This window comes from Dicentrarchus labrax, unplaced genomic scaffold, assembly GCF_905237075.1.
Source record: "Dicentrarchus labrax unplaced genomic scaffold, dlabrax2021, whole genome shotgun sequence".
NCBI lineage: Eukaryota > Metazoa > Chordata > Actinopteri > Moronidae > Dicentrarchus > Dicentrarchus labrax.
The window spans coordinates 384,727-403,832 of NW_026136701.1; the positions used below are offsets into that span (position 1 = coordinate 384,727).

At 40.6% G+C, this 19,106-nt stretch overlaps 1 protein-coding gene across 1 annotated transcript; it reads left to right on the forward strand.

The window, feature by feature from the left end:
- Positions 1–14,210: 14,210 nt before the first annotated feature.
- On the forward strand, positions 14,211–18,892 carry LOC127370168 (proenkephalin-A-like). Its single transcript, XM_051411965.1, has 3 exons — positions 14,211–14,554; positions 15,043–15,189; positions 18,124–18,892. Exons 2-3 carry the CDS (start codon positions 15,046–15,048, stop codon positions 18,718–18,720), a joined length of 741 nt encoding a protein of 246 aa, XP_051267925.1. The 5' UTR covers positions 14,211–14,554; positions 15,043–15,045; the 3' UTR covers positions 18,721–18,892.
- The last annotated feature ends 214 nt before the right edge of the window (positions 18,893–19,106 follow it).

The window sequence follows — 19,106 nt, forward strand, 5'->3', positions numbered from 1 at the left end:
AATATATATAACCCTAACCTAACCCTAACCCAACAATAGAATGATGACATTTTCTACCCAAAAGGTCAAAGGTCAACAGGGAGCACCTGCACTGAAAATAGTCACAACACAAGAATAGGTGTAGAGAGGAGATCTCAATGAAATGGCTGATGGTGGTGCTACCTTCAGGTACCAGAGCAGCCAGTTAGGAATGCAAAACCACAGGGCAGTCAAGATCACCCAGCTAATGAAAGCCTCATTCATGTTATTTGATCGATCTGTGCTTTTTTGTTACAGAAAGTCTAAATGTGTGCTGTGAAAAAGATCTATCACACTAGTTACACACTCCATTGTTAAAGGGAGACATTAAGGAGATACAGGTCAATCACAGTCTACAGTTAACAATGGATTTGTAAACCCTCCTCTCTCCTACACGATTCAGATTGATTGTCCATCTGTTTCTGTAACTTTCTGAAACAGAGAATCACAACCACCTCACACAATGATTGGCCCCTTGAGCTAAGGTGATAAAGGAAAAAGGCTTTAAGTGAGAATTAATCTTTTGCACATGTGCCAAAACATGTACAAAATGTGCAATTTAAACATAGATTTTAAAGTAATATGCTTTTTCAGCGATTGGTATAAGTAGGGCTCTGCCTCTGGGCTGCAAAAGGTAACATGGGTCTTGACTCCAGGAGGTATGTGCTGAGTGATGATTCGTCCACACAGAATGCCTGAGTAGTGTGCAATGGCTGCCTGGATGAACTGCTGCAGCCCACATACCCAAGTCCTACCATACCTGTCTTTTTATTCTAAGCTTGCTTTTGATAAATACAATAGTAAACATAGACCATTCTACTACAGTTATTATTCATGCCGGTGCAAAGGCTACGGAGAGCAAAGACCCTCAAGAAAAAAAAAATTCACTACACAGCAGGATAAAATCAACTGCCCACAGAAAATAATATCTGGCTCACTCCCCATGGCAGTTAAAGGTTTAGTCACCTGTTTTCGCTAAATGCTTGGCATCAAAACTGGTGTCTTTCAAACACTGAAACAAATGTGTTACTGTTATGACAGGAGAACCTTACAATGATTGATCAGTGTGCTCCTACTGTAGTACTGGTAGAAATGTCTTTAATATTTAAACTATTATTATAACTATAGGCTTCTATCACACATGATCTTACAGTGAACATAACCTTATTTTATTTTTCTGACCAAAACAGTCAGTAGTCAGTCAAGAGATGAGATGAAGCTGCTAGAGCCACAAGGCAAGGTTTCTAACTTAAAACAAAACAAACTGTTGTGATTTATAAAAAAAAAATTGATGTCTGAGGCAGACATCAAGTATTTGCACTTGTTGTGAATTTTCCAGATAATTAATTAGGCTCAATCGGACATTACACAGACTTTGCACTAAGGAACTGGCTCCTTTTGACAGGGCTGAAAAGTTCAGAGTAGCAGTCCATGTGTGAAAGAGACTTTCTCTCTGTCTCAGCAGCCTCTATGACATGAGAAATTTAGTTGAGTCTTTGTTCCCTAGTTCCCAATAAACAAGAATATCAGTCCACACATTTACACACACACACAAAAACAACAGCTCATGACTGGCACTGAAGGTTAATCTTTATTGTTCCTGACAAATAAGTGCTGGGAACAAACAGCGAGGCGACGTGGTGATGTTAGCCGAACGCCTTTTCTTAATTAAAAAGCTTGTCTTTGTTATAGCTGTACCAATGATAACAGCTATCTGTGTGAGGAAGATAAGGTGGGGAGTGGAGGTTGTAAAACAGGAAACACAAGGAATGACACTGTCTGTCTGTGCGCATGTGTGTGTCAAGGGGGGATCTTACAAAACTTTTGTGTTAATAATGTATTGCTTAAAATAAACATGAATTTAGATACCTAATATTGTGTAAATGGCTTATTGTACATACATGTGTAATGTGATTCAAATGTGATCAGTTTGGAGTATCATGTGTCATAATAACATAGAGATAGAAAACATTACACAAAGAGTCCTGACTGGTGATTTGTACCAGGGGTCACACTTAATTTTTTAAACAATGACGGAAAAATCTGAAGGCCGTTAGTCATTTTGATAGATTAACACTGAAGGCAATATATTGTAACTAGTGCTGTCAGTTTAACACGTTATTAACGGCGTTAACACAAACCCATTTTAACGGCGTCAATATTTTTATTGCGAGATTAACGCCTAGCACACTTTGTAGTTTTTTTCACATGCTGTTGCAACAACTAGTACCGTTAGAAAAACTACAACACCACACCGGATCTAACTAGACCGGAAACAAAACAACAGGCACGCCGCACACACTTGTTTAAGAGTAGTAGACGTTACGCTTTGAGTGGATGGCGAGCGTGAGACGCCGAAATGGATGGATTCCTTGTTGTCTGAAAATGTCAACAGGCTTGTCTGTTGAAGTAACTGGCTCAAAGCAAAGAAGTAGTAGGCTTACCTTTTATTGGTAACCATTACTGTTCATTCTTTCTGAAATAAGAGGCTGGGTTGAGCCTCTGGTGAATAAAGAGCAGTAGACTGACTGCTATGTTCAAAGCAAACTTGAGAAAAGTATTAAGCCATGGTTTTACTGCACTATAGGTCCTAGTTTACCTTACATGTGCACTTTGTAATTTTATTTTGTATCGCCCTGTTTTGATCCCTTGGAAAGGGCTGTTGAAGGGGCTGTTTGTGTGTTGAGTATTTTTTTCACCCTTTTATTGATGGACAGTGTTACATTGTGTGAGAGATTATTTGCTCCAAGTGAGAATGTTAGTGTGAAATTGAACACTACAGTATATGCCAATGTTGTTTTCAATAAAAACAACATTTGCACAAAGCAAGCCAATCCACTTGTCCATGTTGATAAGAGCATTAAAAATGAGAAAAAATAATGGGACAAAAAGAAATCAAGGGACATTTAGAATAGATAAAAATGTGCGATTAATTGTGATTAATTGCGAGTTAACTATGACATTAATGCGATTATTGCGATTAAATATTTTAATGACATTTTGACCGCACTAACTGTAACCTTAGGTAACTTACATGCAACGCTGTTGATAACCATGTAGACCACCTGTAGCAGACCCTTCTGGTTGGTGGCAAATCTGCATATTAAATAGTTATAGTCTTGGATCTCTCATGCATGACCTCATTGTATAGTTGAGCAGTTCTCAGTCTGGGGTTCAGGGTTTCCCAGGGGACCTTCCAGAGAGTCCTCAGAAAAACTGTGAATATTTTAATTTCACTATTATTTCAGTGACTAGAAGTTAGCCAAATGAAAGAATATATAAGAATGACAGGTTTAACACTCTTCATTGTTAATCTAGAGTATAGACAGTTATTTAATAACTAAATATGATCAGACGGGCCTAAGATTAAGATAAGATTTACTTTAATAATCTTAAGAAATTATTTTTTTCACTCTTTTTTATTTTAATTTTAGCCATTGCATTGGTAGGTTACATCGCAACATAGCCTAGCTTTCGCAAAATGTCACAGCGGTTGAGCTTATTTAGAAAGCAAAGTAATGTTACAGCTGCTCAAGGTACTCACACAATGTTAAAGAATAGAAATATTAAATATATTATAAGATCTAGTACAATATATAGAATGTAAATCTAAAGCAAAAAAGCCTAAGTATTTACTTATGTTTATGTATATTATGTTACTATAATACAAGATATACAATATATGATATACACCAGTCATTCATAACATTATGACCACTGACAGGTTGGCAACACTGATTATCTGGTTATCGTGGCATCTGTCAGTGGGTGGGATATATTAGGCAGCAAGTGAATATTCAAGTACTTAAATCCTCAAGTTGATGTGTTAGAAGCAGGAAAAATGGGCAGTTTAAGGACCTGAGAGACTAGTGACAAGTGCCAGATTGTGGTCAGAGCCTCTCCAAAACTCCAGCTCTTGTGGGGTGTTCCCAGTCTGCAGTGGTCTATACCTATCAAACGGGCTCCAAGGAAGGAAGTGGTGAACTGGAGACAGGGTCATGGCTGGCCAAGGCTCATTGATGTACATGGGGAGAAACAGTTGGGGGCAACACCAGGGTGCCCAGGTGGTCATAATGTTATGGCTGATCAGAAAATATATGGTTGATAAACAAGGTGAAAAAAGAGGGATTGATGCGGTGAAGGATGAAGGAGAAGCAACATTAATCAGCCAGCGGCAGCTAATGTTATGGGGGAAGCAAGTAGCAGCAAGGAGGTAAAAATCATTATTATCCTTTGTGTGCCGTTGACTGGAAAGGTTACAGCTTGTTCTGCGTCTCTGTTCATCTTTTCTCTCCATGTCCTTATAAATGCATAATCTGCAAGTCCTATATGTTATTGTGATCGAGTTGTTTCTGACAATTAAATGCAATTAAATAGGCTATATGTCTCATCATTATTAAAACATTTAAATTAAGATGAGTCCTAGCTTCCCCAAAATTATCACAATAAAAAAGTAACCAGTTACCTCATGTAGCTACAGGGCTGTCAGCATAACTCATTACATTGATCAGTCAGTAGCAGATCTGCCCTTCAGAATCCCCACATTGGTAGGCTACATGGGTCGCCAGCTCTACCCACTGAGCTAATGTGCCCTAATGTGTAGGTTTTAAAGGCATCTAGAGGTGTAGTTGCAATTTGCAATTTCACTCTCCCCTTCCAAGCGCAGAGGAGAACACGCTGCATGCTGGACAGAATGCAGGTCTAATACACTTGTTACGGCTGGTAGGGAACCCAAAGTGCAAGACACAGAGACAGGAGACTTAAAAGGCAAATTCACTATTATTTATTAATCTCTTGGTTGAGAATGTTTTGGCCAGGTGGAAATGTAACTGGGGCTTGGAGGAGTCCAGTGAAAAGGGGGAAGCAGTCCAAAGAATGGTGTGCAGAGCAAAATCCAAAAGGAGATGGCAGATGAGACAGGAGGGAGTTATGTTAGAGGCAGGAGTCAGGCCAGGTAACTGCAGGCAGAAGAAAACAGAAATGATTAATCTGGCAGACACAGAGATGTGAAACATTTAAGGAGGGATGCGTTGCTGACTGTGGTAACAGAGTCTACGATCTGGCAGTATTGAGGAGAGGACTAGGTTTATGAAGCTGACCTGGATGATGAGGATGGCTGGCAGCTGGTGACCTGACTCCACTCCTGTAATGGACACGCCATTGTTGTTATTGTTTATATCCCACCACGTGCTGACACGGTAGTCGCGTGTGACATCATCCACTCCGCTAGTGGATGACGTCACACGTAGCAGGACTACAAACACAGCACCCCGAGGCTCTGGTGTTAATCTCTGGGGACTTTAATCAGGTGACTCTGGACACAACACTACCTGCTTTCTTCCAGTATGTGGACTGTTACACCAGGGGAAATAGGACTATTGACCTACTGTATGCAAACGTTAAGGACGCATACAGCGCCACCCCTCTGCCTGCACAAAGCTGATCACAACCTGATTCTGCTTCAGCCTCAATATAAACCAAGAGTGAGGAGACAACCCACAACAATGCGCTCATTCAGGAAGTAGTCTTTTGAAGCAGAGCAGGCTCTAAGAGACTGCTTTGGTAGTACGGACTGGGATGTACTGCAGGGGTCGCACTGTGAGGACATCGAGGAGGCTGTTGACTGTACTACTGACTACATCAACTTCTGTATGGATGTTGTTGTTCCTGTAAGAACTGTGCGCTGCTATGCCAACAACAAGCCCTGGATTACAAGTCATGTCAAGGGTCTTCTTAACCAGAAGAAGAGGGCCTTTAAAGACGGAGATCAGCAGGAGCTTAGACGCGTACAGAGGGAACTCAGAGTCCAGCTCAGGAAAGCGAAGGAGCAGTACAGAAGGAAGCTGGAGCAGAAACTGCAGAACAACAGCATGAAGGAGGTGTGGGATGGGATGAAGATCATCGCCGGCTGCAGCTCAAAGCGGGGGGCCCACATGGAGGGAGATACAGAGAGAGCAAACCTGATGAACCAATTCTTCACCACCCCATCCCGTTAACACCTCAGGTCACCATACCCCCTTCTGCTGCTGTCTCTCTCTCGCTTCCCTCAGGAGCCACAGAGGAGCTGGTTGTCCCACCCACTATTACAACAGCCCAGGTGTGTGGAGAGCTAATGAGGCTTCGTCCCAGAAAAGCAGCAGGTCCAGATGGAATATCCCCTTGACTTCTGAAGGCCTGTGCGTTGGAGCTGGGACTCTCCCTACAGCACATCTTCAACCTGAGCTTGGAACAGGGGAGGGTCCCTAGACAGTGGAAGACATCCTGCATCATCCCAATCCCAAAGAAACCACATCCTGGTGAGCTAAATGACTTCAGACCGGTCGCCCTGACATCACATTCAATTCAATTAAATTTTATTTGTATAGCGCCAATTCATAACAGAAGTTATCTCAGGACACTTTTCAAATAGAGCAGGTCTAGACCGAACTCTTTAAAACATTATTTACAGAGACCCAACAGTACCACCATGAGCAAGCACTTGGCGACAAGGGCAAGGAAAAACTGCCTGTTAAAAGGCAGAAACCTAGGACAGATCCTTCGGCTCTAGGTGGGTGGTCGTCTGCCTCGACCAGTTGGGGTGAGAGAGAGAGACAGAGAGAGAGAGAGAGAGAGAGAGAGAGAGAGAGAGAGAGACAGACAGACAGACAAACAGGTGCACAGCAACAACAGTATTGGCAATGGCAATCTAGCAGGACCATGGCAGGAGGCTCCACCAGGATCGATAAGAACCTGCGAGACGAGAAAGCACAACAACTCCGGGGAAGAAGTGAAGTTAGTAACATGCATTAATGGAACATGAATGAGTGCAGAAAGAGAGAGGAAGAGAGGAGCTCAGTGTACCATGGGAAATCCCCCGATAGTCTAGGCCTATAGCAGCATAACTAAGGGATGGTTCAGGACTCACTTGATCCAGCCCTAACTATAAGCTTTATCAAAGAGGAATGTCTTAAGCCTACTCTTGAATGTGGAGAGGGTGTCTGCCTCCCGAACCACAATTGGAAGCTGGTTCCACAGGAGAGGAGCTTGGTAACTGAAGGCTCTGGCTCCTGTTCTACTTTTAGAGACTATAGGAACCACAAATTGAGCATAGCGTTAGTTCAGGCAGGGCACGAAGTCAGGCTTAGCTTTCAGTTACAGCTATATCACACGATCACAGCTAGTCATAAACATACATCAGCTGATTCCTCTAAGCTTCCCATTGGATACCATACACAGTCAGCTGACAGCTCACCTGATTTCCTCAAGCATCCAATTGGCAAACATCGTGCATGGCGCCTTATTTAAGCTGCTTTAGCCTGCCTGCCTATCTCTGCTGCTTCCTCTACAAGCCTTTTGCACCCACCTCCACCCCAGCTCCTCCTTTTTATGTTGTTTCTAATTAATCAATGTCATTTTCTGATTGCCATTGATGCTTGCTCTGTTCTGTACGCAGGGGGGTCTCTGCTGCCGCTCTCCTTGTCTTAAACTTTTCCATGTATGCACATGGAAGGGCAGGGAGGTGTGCTCTCCCTGCCTTAAGGTTTTCCACGTAGGCACGCGGAAGGACAAGGAGGTCCCAGAACAGAGCCATACCGCCAAATGTAAAATTCTGCTTGGGATATAAGATATTTTGACAAAAGTGGTCCTGACTGAAGTAGCCCAGTATTCAGACAACGTAGTGTTCTAGTGGGGTAATAGGGTACTATGAGCTCTTTAAGATATGAAGGGGCCTGACCATGAAGAGCTTTATAGGTGAGGAGGAGGATTTTAAATCCCATTCTACATTTTATTTTCACTCTGACAGAAGCCTATTGAGTCTATTAATGATATAAATGCGTTACTAAGGCTGTCATTGTTAACATCCACATAATATATTAAAATCACCTACAATAATTACTTTATCTGATTTAAGGACTAAACTTGATAAAAACTCTGAGAATTCAGATATAAAATCAGAGTACGGTCCAGAAGCGCGGTACACTATAACAAATAGAACTGGCTGCAGTGTTTTCCAGTTTGGGTGAAAAAGACTAAGAACAAGGCTTTCAAATGAATTATAATTTAGTTTAGGTTTAGGGTCCATTAAAACGCTCAAATCATATATGGCTGCTACTCCACCTCCTCGGCCGGTGCCTCGAGGAATGTGAGTATTAATATGACTGGGGGGGTGGATTCATTTAGGCTATCATACTCCTCATGGGACAACCAGGTCTCAGTAAGACAAAGTAAATCAATATCATAATCTGATATTAATTCAGCTTTAGAGGACAGAGACCTGATATTTAACAGCCCACATTTCATTCTGTTATTTTGTGCTACTGAGGAGTTGGTTTTAATTTTTATTAGGTTTTTATGTTTAACTCCTCTTGTTTTTATTTCTTTAAACAATTTAGGTGGTCGGGGGACAGACACAGTCTCTATGGGGTTTTGGGTGGGTGACTGTTCTAAAGAAAGCGCAGAGAAGTGTGTAAGACAGCTGCTCTGCTTTCAGGTTTTAGAAATAAACTTCGCCATATTTCTAGATAAGAGAGCCGCTCCATCCAAAGTGGGATGGATGCCGTCTCTCCTAATCAGACCAGGTTTTCCCCAACAAGGCTTCCAGTTATCAATGAAGCCCACATCGTTTTCTGGACACCACGTCGACAGCCAGCGGTGGAATGACGACATGCGGCTATACATGTCATCACTGGTCACATTGGGAAGGGGTCCAGAGAAAACTTCGGAGTCCGACATTGTTTTGGCATAGTTACACACCGACTCCACATTCATTTTGGTGACCTCCGATTGGCATAAACGGGTGTCATTACCGCCTGCAGGTCTGACACTGTGGTCAGTAGCATGGGAGCGCCACAAGGGACTGTGCTCTCTCCGGTCCTGTTCACCCTGTACACGTCAGACTTCAAATATAACTCCTGTCACGTGCAAAAGTTCGCAGATGACACGGCTATTGTGGGCTGTATCAGGAAAGACCAGGAGGAGGAGTACAAGAAACTCATTCAGGATTTCGTCACATGGTGTTACTCCAACCACCTGCGCCTCAACACCACCAAGACCAAGGAGATGGTGGTGGACCTCAGAAGGCCCAGAGCTCACCCGGAACCTGTGACCATCAACGGTGACCGTGTGGAGTTGGTACAAACTTACAAATACCTGGGAGTACACCTGGATGATAGGCTGGACTGGACTGCCAACACAGATGCCCTGTGCAGAAGAGGTCAGAGCTGATTATACTTCCTCAGAAGGCTGGCGTCCTTCAACATCTGCAAAAAACTGCTCTAAATATTCTATCAAACTGTTGTGGTGCAGTAGTGTGCTGGGGAGGCAGCATTAAGAAGAAGGATGCTGGACAGACTGACATCTGTGGCAGAGCAAAGGACGCTGAACAGGCTCCTGTCAATCATGGACAATCCACTGCATCCACTGCACAGCACCATCTACAGGCAGAGGAGCAGCTTCAGCGGCAGGCTACTGTCACTGTCCTGTTCCACTGAAAGACTGAGGAGATCGTTCCTCCCCCACGCCATCAGGCTCTTCAACTCCACCCAGGGGAGGAAAACTCTAAACTCCAATGTCTGCCCTTTAGTTAACTATACCACCTGACGCAGTGCTCCCTGCATTATGTGACCACTGACTGACTGACTGACACTACTTATGCACCTTAGGCCTTTCAAGCATTGGATTTGACCATGCACATTAGGACATTTACCCAATGCTCGTTATTTAGCTATTTATTCTACTTTATTCTATTAGTTCTTCTAAATTTGACCTCCTCTTATTATTATTATTATTATTATTATTATTATTATTATTATTATTATTATTATCAGTTTGTGGATACTGCTGGAAACTGTGAATTTCCCCTTGGGGATGAATAAAGTATCTATCTAATCTAATCTAATCTAATCTAGTTAGACAGAGGTGGAGGGCTTGACAACAATGATGGCTTCACGTCACAGACCCGGAAGCTCTGTCCACTATATATACTGTCAAAGGTAAGAAGTCATTTCTTAGTACAAATGCATCATTAGCACTTTTACATTTGCTTCAACTTTTGGCAAGTTGGTTATGTCATATTTAGCTCAGCTGTGTAAGATGTTGACTTTTATTGTTTGGTTTTGACCCTAGTCAATAACGTTAACCCCATGTCAGGAGGAGAAGACAAACACTGTTACTCTTACAAATGTCATCATCACATGTAGAAATGTCAGGGTGGTCGAAATGTCATAACATCATCAGTATGTCTAAAAACATCGTGGCTGGGGGGGGGGGGGGGGGGATGACCTTGGCTAGTGTCATGAAGTCAAACCCATGATATAATGTGGCAGAAACATAATAGCTGTAGATTGAAATGTCATTGCTGCTATAGAAACATTATTTAGGGTAGAAGATGGAAAGATAGAAATCCCTGGTAGACTTGTATCAAAGCTAATCAGAATTTCAAATACTGCTGTGTATCAATAAAAAAATAAGAATCAGACATAATTCAATGAATGAGCAATGAGCTGTTTCAGGAATAAAGCCAAAGAAAATATCACAAATGTTGTTGAAGGCGCTACCAGTCGCTGCATCTGCATGACCATTGCCATGGTGGCCACAGTCCTTCTGTTTCATCAACTCTAAACTTTCAATGGTAAATAGACCTGTACTTGTAGTGCGCCTTCTATTCTTTCAACCACTCAAAGCGCTTTTACACTACATGCCCTTTCACACACATTAACACACCGACAACACAGCAACGGGAGTAATTTGGGTTTCAGTATCTTGCTCAAGGACACTTCGACCTGTAGAGCACTGTTACAAATTCTGGACAAAAGAGTAACAAGAAAAAATTCAGTGTGGTCAAAATTTTATACCAAAACGTCATGAAAACATGTAGGTTTTTTTAGCAACATTATTGCTGAATGTAAATTAATTCCAGTTTTTCATGAATTATTGTCTTGACTTGGTTGTCATATTCTGATTTTCTGCTTTATGCTTAAAGGCCTTCTTCTGTGATCATTACAGCAGTGCTTACAGTATAGGCAATAGTGTATATAAAAAGTAATTCCTTTTTTGTTAGGTTGTTGCTATCTGTTGGACTGGACTGGTAGAGCTGGACACAGCTATTACTGCAGTATTGGCTATACGTAGTTTATCCTACAAGGCTACCATACTATGACTAGATGTAAACAATACTAACTTGTATTGATAACACAAATGTTTGTATTGATAAAACATGTATATTACAAAACTAATTTAATACTTTATTTCCTAAAAGAGTAGAGTGCCTTAAAGTCTCTGCCTCTCTGACAATAAACTACAATTATTGAGAGATACAAACAGCCTCCCTTGTGTGAGGTCATGGGAACTCAGGAATCCCAGTGTTTTAGCCTAGAGGTTTCTAGTTAAAGAAAACAAAATATTATTTTAAAATAGTATAACATACATTGCTATTCAGCCTGTTTTATCTTTTGTGAGCTAAAAATGCATTTTAAATATGTAGAATCCCTAACTATTTCTCACAATCACTTTTAAGAGAGCTGCCAAATGTTGGTTATTTCAGCAACAAACTTGTACTCTTGTATAGTTTTTAAATATAATATCTTGTTTATGTATGTTTTTGTATTGTATTGTACGGCCAACAATGTGTCAGTCAATTAAAGGACTAATGTGTAGAATTTAATGGCATCTAGCAGTGAAGTTTTACTGTAGAAACATGGCAGACACCATGGAAGGCAACCGTCTGTAGATAAAAACAGCTCATTCTAGGGTAACGAAAACACAACGATTCAAACATAGTTAGCATATAGCAGTTTATATTCCATCTGAGCTAGTAAATCATCCTAAATATTACACACTGGACTTTTAAGGAAACTTAAATCCATCTCATTAAGTCTCAGTTTTGGCCCTCCAAGGGAGAAAGTCTGGGCACCCCTGGAATTAAGCTTTATGGCTGGTGGGGCGCTGCATTTATGCCTTCTTTTGACCGGCCACCACTACTAACTACCAAACAAACAAGCTAACAAGGTTGCAGGTATTCACTCGCAATAAAGGCTAGTAACTGTAAACCATTGATGTATTAAGGCAAGATTGTGGAGCAAATCATTTTGCGGGGGTGTTGTTAAAGAAATAAATACAATATATATTTAAAAATCAGTAAATGTTTCCATATTGAAAATAATACAGAGAAAATAGTTTTTTGTCTCAAAAATTACATATTAGTTGGTCTTTAGAGTGGATATTTATAGCTGACAAATCTGCTACATGTAGATTCAGTTATAACACTAAAAAACATTTGACACTTGGGCCACAGAAGCCACCCCTGCTCATTCCAATCATGTTACAGGCATCTAAAAACTCCTACAAAAGATTTATATGCTATAAAGGGACAGTAGGTTGGTTTCACTGCATGTTTTACTGACCTTGGATGTTCTAATCTCTGATCAGACATCAAACAGAAAATCACAATAATAAAAACATTATGACTAACTGTGGTCAGTAAAGTAGTGACTGGAACATATTTGGATTTTCAATAAAAGAACAACCATGAAACAGAATGTCATGCGGGTGGCTGTGGCTCAGAGGCAGAGAGGGTTGTCCCCTAATCAGAAGGTTGTTGATTCGATCCCCGGTTCTTCCTGCCACCTGTTGAAACATCTTTGAGAAAGATATTGAACCCCAAATTGCTCCTGATGCTGTTCATCATTGGTGTATAAATGAATTAGTTTCTGTTCCCTGTGTGAAAGGGTGAATGTGGCACATAGTGTAAAAGTGCTTTGAGTGGCCAGAAGACTCGGAAGGTGCTGTACAGGTCCTTTTTTTTTTTTACCATATCACCTCAAACCCTGCAGAGCTGTTTCTTCCAGCCAGCCATGCTTATGTACAAAGCTTGTATGTGTTCACTCATGGGTTCTCAAAGCTGCCTCTAATAGTATGCGACAGAATTAAAAAAAGATTAAATATTTTTTGGAAACTTAAATAATTTAAAGGTTCAGTGTGTAACATTTAGGAGGATCTATTAACAAAAATTGAATATAATATTAATAACTATAACTAGGTATAGTATAGTATACTTGAGAATTTAATCTACAGACAACGCTCAGAACGGACAAACCAAGCACTGGCTATAGATCGCATTTTTCGTGTGTTTCACAGCCGCTGTAGTTTCTCCTACACACTTCACAGCCCTTTGTCATTCCCAGGTCATCAAATACAGACTAGCAATGTTTGTGCCACTAAATCCTACACACTGGTTCCCTAATTGACTGACTCACATGTACTCTGCTGGCCATGCCCAGAAGGGACAAACTAAACACTGGCTCTAAACAGGGTAATTCATGATTTTCACGTTTTTGGTGACCACCGTAGTTTCTTCTTTGCAAAGGGATGGTGAAGTGAGGGAGCAGTGATTTGCAACTAAATCACTACACATATAAAAATTATACACAATTTTGAATGAAATTATTGGAAAAACTTTGAGGTTGCTGAACTGTAATTATTATTATTTGTTGGCTGACATCAAGTCAGAGTGCTTGCATGTTGCAGGTGTGTTGGTTCAGTCAAGACCACAGCCCCCTCTATTCAAAATACGTTCGGGCATGTTGCCATGGTTCCCAAAGGGCATTATTGGGAAGTGTGGACCAGGAGTACCCAGTTTCCACTAAATTCGGTCTGGTTCTTTAACCGGTTCAGATTTTACAAAAGTCAACAATACATAATCTTCTCATTAGTAATAAACCTGCTTCCTGTGTTAACTGTCCCTTGCCGAATAGGGTCGGCATAGCTATTGGTTTTCCACATCGTCAGGACAGTGGTACTTGGGAAGCTTAATATTTTCTGAGGTGTTACGTGGTGTAAAAAGTTTGAGAAGCACTGTGTTAATTAATTCTTTGTTGAGAATAAAATACATACATTTCTCATTCACACCACGCAAGAAACATGAAATACAGGGATTGCATGATAGACTGCCATTTATCTATGACAAAGACGAAGCGAGGAAAGCAATAAACAGATGAATTGAGTCAATGTGTGAAAGTGTATGAAAGGTGTGTGTGTGTGTGTGTGTGTGTGTGCGTGTGTGTGTGTGTGTGTGTGTGTGTGTGCGCGCGCATGGTAAAGACAGAGTGATGGGGGTGCTGTCACGTCACATCATCACGGTTATTAACCCCTCCACCCCCTCCACATTATTCCCGGTGACGTAAGCCACATAAACTATTTAAATAAGCTGCGGAGCCATCAGCCGCAGCACTACACCCAGCATTTTAGACCGATTCCACAGGGTTGTTTGTTTTCCCCTCGAACACCCCGAACGCCGCAGTCTGGTACTTCCTTTTGTGTCAAGGAACACCGAAGACAGAGGTCATTATCAGAGAGAGAGGAGAGAGAGAAAGCACTGTGTGTGTGTGTGTTTGATTGGCTGAACTGTGAACGCTCTGCCCACCGAGTACCACACAGCCAGCCACGCGCAGATAAATTGGCTGCACAGGCTTGTGCAACTCAACAGTTTCCCCAATCCGCCGGGCACCCGCGGACGAGGAAAGCATTGAACGGCTTAAGTATCGTTTCAAACAAAAGAGAGGTAAGATAACTTCTTCATTTACTTTAAACAACCACTACTACTACTGCTACTGCCACTAAAAATCCAGCAATTACTACTACTGCTGTCCCTATAAATAGTAATAATCTGTCAATCATCAGCAATTAATAATAACAACATCCCTATACACATACACTTAAATAACTCTCAGGCATGGTTTACCTACATTTTTAACTTACATGTATTCAAATTAAAAGTATTTATTTTACACTCTATATATTATTTATATTTAATGTTCAGTATTATTAGTGCAGTAGTAGGCTGTAAGTAGTGGTAGAAGCAGACTAATAGTAGTAATAATAGTAATAGTGGCAGTAGTAAGAGTATTAGTAGTAGCTAAATAAGATATAGGTTTCACTTTAAAGAGTTAATTTCATTGTCTGATTTGTTTATTATTCGATTTCAAAATGTAGTTTGAAATGTTTAATTTGAAGTTTAATGTTAACAATCTTCTCACTTTCTGTGCTCAGTCCATGGCTGCCCCCGCACACTGCAGTTGCGTGTGGATGCTGGTTCTGGGCACATGTGTGTCGCTGGTGGTTGGAATGGACTGCGGGAAGGAGTGTGCACTGTGTGTGTACCGTTTGCTGGGACAGCAGTCTGGTTTCTCCTCCCTGGTAATGTCACAATATTTGAGTTTATTTCTAACACACTGATAAATAAGTGAAGTTGCAGAGACAGTATAGTGTGGTAAGTTTTATAGACTCAATTATATGCAGCGACCAACCCAGAGCGACAGACATAGTATGGTTTATGAACTTTTCATCAGCTATGTTTCCATTCCTCCTCTCGTTTCCTCCTTCTTTCGGCCGCCTCTCCTCTTTTCCCATTTTTTATCTTCAGTTATTACATGACTTATCATGATAATACTTTCCAGTAAACTTAAAATATACAGTATTTCATTCTTCTTCTTTCATTGACAGGTTTTTCCTTTCCTTTCCTCCATACTTAATTCCGCTCTCCTCCTTTCCCTCTGTTTTCAAATCCCTTTCGTCACCCATTTTCTTTTCCCATTTGAATCCCTCCTCATTCAGCATGTGGATGACTGTAATCATGATAATATTGTTCTGTATGCTATTCTGCAGACTCCCAACAACCAAAGCTTGAATAACTGACTGTGCAACAAGATTGATGTCTGACCAAAATAATAATGAACTCAGTAGAATGCTTTCCTTTGTACCTATATCAACATCTGTGATCAACTGACGCAAATTCACAATGAGCAAATCAAAAATGTATTCAGTGTCAAACTTTATAACATCATGAAAAGCTCTTATTTTATCTCCTATTCAGATAGAACTACTCTAATACGACCTGTAAACAAAATAAATGGAAGAATGTTCTAATTATATTATTAATGGATTTTAGTATTCTCTAAAATTACAGCAGTGTCAAATGTCTAGACATATAGAGAAGTCAGTCCTCTAAAATATATATTAAATAAATCACAGTAAAGTCATCCCAGTGTGCAGTGGTTCATTTTGATAATGTATTAAAGGGATTCCTTTCGTTCCAAGATTTTCTGGATGTAATTTCCTAAATTATGTAAAGAAAACTTACAAACCTGTGACTGTTGGCAAGGGGGTAATTACAGTATAAAGAGCCTGACCAAATGTATTATCAATAAAAATCCAAATTGAATGTTTTCTGGAGGTTTGAAATTTGAAAATTGCACATTTTTCTCTTTCTTTGGTGCTGAACTTGTTGTATGCTTCTCATTATGGCTACCAGAGGGTGCTACTGCCCTCCACCCACCCAGCCCCTCAGGTGCCAATATGTCCTCAATTCAATTTTCCTGTTCATTAATTCTGTCTTCATAAGCCATCGTGCCGATTCAAGCTCAGCAAGAATCCCTCCTCCATGCCATTCAACAGGAATTTCTGATTGCTCAAATAAGTGAAATCCAATGACACATATGAGATTGGGAGCAGGTTATTCTGGCAGTATGCAGCCCCCAGGGCCCAGCAGAGGCCTTTAGTCTGATTATACTCTAACCACCGGGGTTATATGGACTTGCATAGTTAAAGGATGACTGGGATAAGTGGGTGGTGGGGTAGGGGAGGCTTCCATTAGATGAATAGGATACTGTGTCAATATGTGAGGAACAGGCTGGGGTAGATAGTTTTATGGGAGACATTGTGATTTTCTAAGTTGTTAAGGGAGTAAATCAGGAATCCCATAGATAAAATGGGCTGTTGGCATCTGTTGATTGTTGTAATCTCTACCTCATTGACTGTTTCTCTCTTTAGTGTAGTCTTTGTCTATGTTTCTCTATATCTATATAATGTTGGAGATAGATGGCAGAGTTTTCTCTGTGTGTTTCTGTCTCCATTCTCTATTTTGTTATATGACCAGGGTGGGGAAATTAAACATCAGTGATGTGGAATGACCCACAAAGGATATGTGGTTGAAAACCTTTTCTTTGGTCTTCATTTGTTAGTGAAAAATTTATGAAATCTTAATTTCTTCTTTGATAACTCTTGGAAGACTCTCCTACCACAATGAGGAGCAGATGTTGAGGGGCTGGCACCTGAGTTTGGTGTCAAATGCTGTCAACTTTAAGACGTGAATTTAGATACATTTGTGTTAAAAGTTGGAAATTAATTTCTATTATACAATCCATTATTGCCAAATTTTTGAAATTTTGACTTAATCTATATACTATACGAAGAAAGACATATATTTGAAAAAAAGTCAGAAGATTTAGAAATAAACCATTGATTTCTAATGCCACCTTAAGATAATAATATTCAGTGCTTTGTAGTTGTTAAATAAATAGTCCACTAGTTGTAGCACATTTATGATATTAATTAAATTATTTAAATATATACATTTTATCAGCCGCCTGTTAAATGACAGCAAGAAAAAGCAGTAATGATTCTGTCAGAACAACCAGCAAAGCGACTGAATATTTCAACATAGTATAACATCATCAAGTCTTGTTGTTCAATTCAATTCAATTCAATTTTATTTGTATAGCGCCAATTCATAACAGAAGTTATCTCAGGACACTTGTTCAAAACACGGAATAAATAACTTCCAACTTTACTAAAACAAATACTTGTGGACTCGATGCATTGGATGATGTATAACATTAACAGTTAATTCCACATTAACTAGCTACAAACTTGCTTCTCTTCCTCTGTTTCATTCATTGATTGATAGGCCTTATGTTGTATGAAAGCCAGTGTGTTTGTGACTATCTTGATTAACTTAAGAGTCAGAACTGTTATTTGTTTTTGTTGTATTAACACTAGTGATGTAAGTTTGAATTGATTAACAGTGCTATGGAATATTAAATTATCCAACTTTGCTAGCTATATCCTAGCCTTTCTTACCCTCAGGTGTGCACAGATTATAAACTTTTGAAATTATTGGTTATCTTATGAGTAGGCTGAAAAAAAAATCCATATGGTAGACTTTTTTCCTGATACAACCTGTTACTATGTACTAATGATTCAACGGAAGAATTACAGTATTTTGTAATTTTCAAAAATTTTATTGATAAGATTGATAATTAAAAGACATAATGATGATTTTGATTTTTCCAGACATGCTCACTTGAGTGCGAGGGTGGGTTGGACAGCCAGAAGCTCCGCCTGTGCCGGGACTTCCTACTGGAGGAGGAATACCACATTCCTCTGGATGCTGACCCCCGTCAACAGCAAGAACAGGAAGGAGTGGGCACCATAACGACTGATGATAAGGATGCATCACCGGAACACCAGTTGGCCAAGAAGTACGGTGGCTTTATGAAGCGCTACGGTGGTTTCATGTCTCGCCGCTCCTCCTCTCCAGAAGGCGCACTAGAGAATCCTGGAAGCCAGGACGAGGAAGAAAATGTTCGCCTGGAGGTCCTAAAGATTCTCAATGCAGCATCTGAGCATGGCAGTGAGGGGGATGGTCAGGGAGGCGATGCGGTTAAGAGGTATGGAGGTTTCATGCGCCGGGCTGAAGAAGGGTTGGCGCACGGTGACCTGCTGGAGGCTGTGTTAGGCCGCGGGCTCAAGAAGCGCTATGGAGGGTTCATGAGGCGTGTGGGCAGGCCTGAGTGGCTGGTGGACAGCAACAAGAGTGGTGGGGTCTTGAAACGGGCTTGGGAAAACGGCAGCGAGCTACAGAAGAGGTACGGGGGTTTCATGGACTAGGACGCCACAGTTATGACCATTCACTCCCCTCATCCCTCCAACTCCCTCTCTTCAGTCAGTCACCTTGTAGTCTGAACTTGTTAGTGTTTGAATCAACTGCCCACCCGCTCTGCTAATTACATCTGCATCATCTGGCTTTGTATAATGTGCCGCTGCCTACTTCATTGGTTCAATTGATCCTGTAATGATAAAAAAGATATTGTTCAGATGTTAGACACAAACCATTTTTTGGTCAGTTTTTGTTTTTCATGATGATATTATTTATTAAAAGAATCTGTTGATCAAGGTGTGTGTTGGTCAAGTGTATGATTTAAAAAAAAAAAAAACTATTTTCCGTTCCGCGCCAAAGGGCCTTGGTTTCAGGAGTTGGAGATACAATCATTTTT